The following is a 2,968-nucleotide window of genomic DNA, read 5'->3' on the forward strand; positions in this document are numbered from 1 at the left end:
TGTTAAAGGCAATTACGTTAACTATAACTTATAGTTGAGGTCCTCAATATCATAAATAAAATCATAATAAATTTGTTACAATGGTTATAGTTTAGGGTTTTATGTTATTTTTTTCTTCTTTAGAAAAGAATGAAACACACCCCCTTTACTTTTTCTTATGCACCGAGTGAGACTGCGAAGTACTCGTTGCTAAGAAGGCAAACTCGTTCAACAAAAATTCGGGAGGCAATTTGATTAATTAGTCGAACAGTATCATTTGTCACTTGGTCAATGATAATTCTTCATTGAATAAATTACAGAAAAAATAAAGTAGTCCTATGACAATCATTACGAAAAAATCATAGGAGCCCTGTCGAATCACATGAGAACCGTTGTAGTCGCACTAACCGAGCTATGAAAATTTCGCGATCCAACATTTTATGACAAGATCTATTATTCACCTATAAGAAAATAAATTCTGCGCCAATTTGCCACCCGGCATCACATTCACATGCACCTCCTGCGCCAAGTGGGCCCCCGGCCAGACTGTGTTGCCCGCCCCGTTTCGCTCTCGCGAATTTCGTTTGATTCCGTCCCGTTGTGGGCCCCCCTAATTTATTGGAACCTTCTTTCCTCCTTTTCGATCTAACGGCTACGACCGGCCCCACACACGCGCTTGGGCCCCACCGCCCTCCCAACGGCCCAGATTTCATTAGCCCATCAAATCACCGCATCGGGCCTATTTATGCTTTGTGATCGACACTCTCACTCCCATCTCTCTCTCTCTCTCTCTAGCTCTCAAGCGATGGATCAGAAAAGCGCAATCACGCTCGCTTTACTCTGCATCGTTCTCGCCGGCGTCGGTGGCCAGTCTCCGGCATCCGCGCCGACGAGGTCTCCGGCGACACCCGCGCCTGCAGCTGCGCCGGTCTCCGCCCCGCCGGCTAAGTCGCCCGCGAAGGCCACGTCGCCCGCTCCCGTAGCTTCGCCGCCGGCTTCAACCCCGACGGCGGCGGCTCCTTCCCCTCCGAAGAAGGCGGCGGCGCCGGCTCCTGTCGCCACCCCGGCTTCCCCGCCGACGGTCGAAGCTCCGGCCAGCTCTCCTCCAGCTACCGCGCCGGTCAGTTCCCCGCCATTGCCTTCTCCGGCCACATCGCCTTCGGCGTCTTCGCCGACGACTGCTCCGGAGAGCTCTCCTCCGGCTCCGGTGGAGGTTCCCGCACCGGCTCCGAGCAAGAAGAAGTCTAAGAAGCACGTGTCGCCAGCTCCGGCGCCGGCATTGGACAGTCCGCCCGCGCCGCCGGCGGAAGCCCCAGGGCCGAGCGAAGACGCGACCTCCCCATCACCATCATTGGCCGATGAGGTAACGACCTTGCTGTTCTCGTGCAGCGCTCGTACTGTTCACTTCTTTGTTTCTATTTTGAGGTCTTTTTGCCTGCTAAATTTTCCTATTCCTTTATACTTCAATGATCTTACTTATATTAAAAGTTTTGTTGCAATTAATTAGATCTTTGCCATTAAATAAATATTTTATCACATTGAGAGCTTCTTGTTAGGCATATTTATATAAGAAATATTCAAGTTTCAAGATATTGATTACATATCCGCATTCTGCAAAGAATTTCATAATTAAAACTGTTCTATATATCCTATTTTATTTAGTTAATCACTGGAGCAATTATAATTTGGAAGTTGGCGCACAACTATACAAGTGAATGTATGGAAAACCTAAGGCCAACATATCTATGCATTACATTAGCTTGCGAATTCACAAGAAGCATTTTTGAGGATATTATTTTACAAACTGTAAAGTTAAATAGGCATCATCAGGAGTGGAAATCGAATTTTTCTAGAAAAATTATAGGTCTTTTCAAAGTGTCAGTTGCCAGGCGTGTTCTACAGTACCTTCAATTATTAGACATGTTTTAATATAAACTAGTTAAATTTCGAAACATTTATCACAACATAACATGAAAAGAATAAATACTAAAATTACCAAATTTTCTTAATTATTAATGAATACATTCAAATCACTCCATCATGAAATTCGAGATAAAAAAAATCTAGGTTAATGGAATTTTCGAAAAATGATTAAGCATATTTTATAATTATATATTATTCAATTGTCAAAATATTAGTACTACATATCACAAATACAATAACTATATCAATAAAATTTAATATGATGTGTTGGCTTCCAATTATGGTTGGAATCTAAAGGACAGAGGTGAACTGGCTTCCCGTGCTTCGTGCCGACGCGGAAACTTTGGCTTTTTCTCACCAGAAGCATAATGACACTTTGCTTAGCCAGTCAGCTCTTGTCCAAACTAAATATTCGACCCTATTTAAAATAAAAAAAATGCAATTGTATCCCTGAAAAATATATTTTCTCCCATATTTTGTTTCTCTCTGTCTCTGTATTTCGATATACCCAATTTTATCCGACACTAATTTTTCGAAATTCGGACTGTATGGTATGGCAGAGTGGAGCAGAAACTGCGAGGAGTGTGAAGGCATTAGTGTCGGGGTTGGCGCTGGGATGGGCTGCGCTTGGATTGATTCTCTAGAGACGTTGCCATTTTACAATTCGATTTATATGTTAGTGATCTGATGTTGTTGCTGTGTATGATATGAAGATTGGCCTCACATTCTACATTATTTATTTATTATATGTCATATGAGTGCTTCCTTAATCCACGTCTGTACAGTAATCGCTTAATTTCTTTCAACTAAGACGAATTTATGAATCGATTCGGGCAAAATTGTGGCCTAGTCATGTCGCGTGTTGGGTATTAGGATGTGGCTTCCCATGTCCCGTTTAAAGTTTGTTGCACCACCAAATAAACTCGTATTGAAGATCGGGCTTTGCATAACATCATAAGGTGACCACACGAGTGTAATTAGAGAAAGTGACCCGAATTCAAGTATGGACGATAGGAACTAAGGGGAGTTGCTGGCGGTGTTTTAAGAGGGTTGTAATTGCTTGTTC

The 2,968-nt window shown here is 43.1% G+C and overlaps 1 protein-coding gene across 1 annotated transcript; it reads left to right on the forward strand.

The window, feature by feature from the left end:
- The first annotated feature begins 742 nt into the window (after positions 1-742).
- Positions 743-2,741, forward strand: LOC104418469 (lysine-rich arabinogalactan protein 18). The gene is made up of 2 exons (XM_010029833.3): positions 743-1,342; positions 2,463-2,741. The coding sequence occupies exons 1-2, from the start codon at positions 785-787 to the stop codon at positions 2,544-2,546; spliced, it is 642 nt and encodes a 213-aa protein (XP_010028135.1). The 5' UTR covers positions 743-784; the 3' UTR covers positions 2,547-2,741.
- Positions 2,742-2,968: the final 227 nt, after the last annotated feature.

Source organism: Eucalyptus grandis, chromosome 9 (assembly GCF_016545825.1).
Source record: "Eucalyptus grandis isolate ANBG69807.140 chromosome 9, ASM1654582v1, whole genome shotgun sequence".
Taxonomy (NCBI): Eukaryota; Viridiplantae; Streptophyta; class Magnoliopsida; order Myrtales; family Myrtaceae; genus Eucalyptus; species Eucalyptus grandis.

What these genes read in the sequence shown, in the direction of transcription:
- LOC104418469 (XM_010029833.3), top strand. Translation starts at nt 785, where the DNA reads ATGGATCAGAAAAGCGCAATCACGCTCGCTTTACTCTGCATCGTTCTC. An exon ending in CACCATCATTGGCCGATGAG is followed by an intron (nt 1,343 to 2,462) that starts GTAACGACCTTG and finishes ATGGTATGGCAG; the next exon opens with AGTGGAGCAGAAACTGCGAG.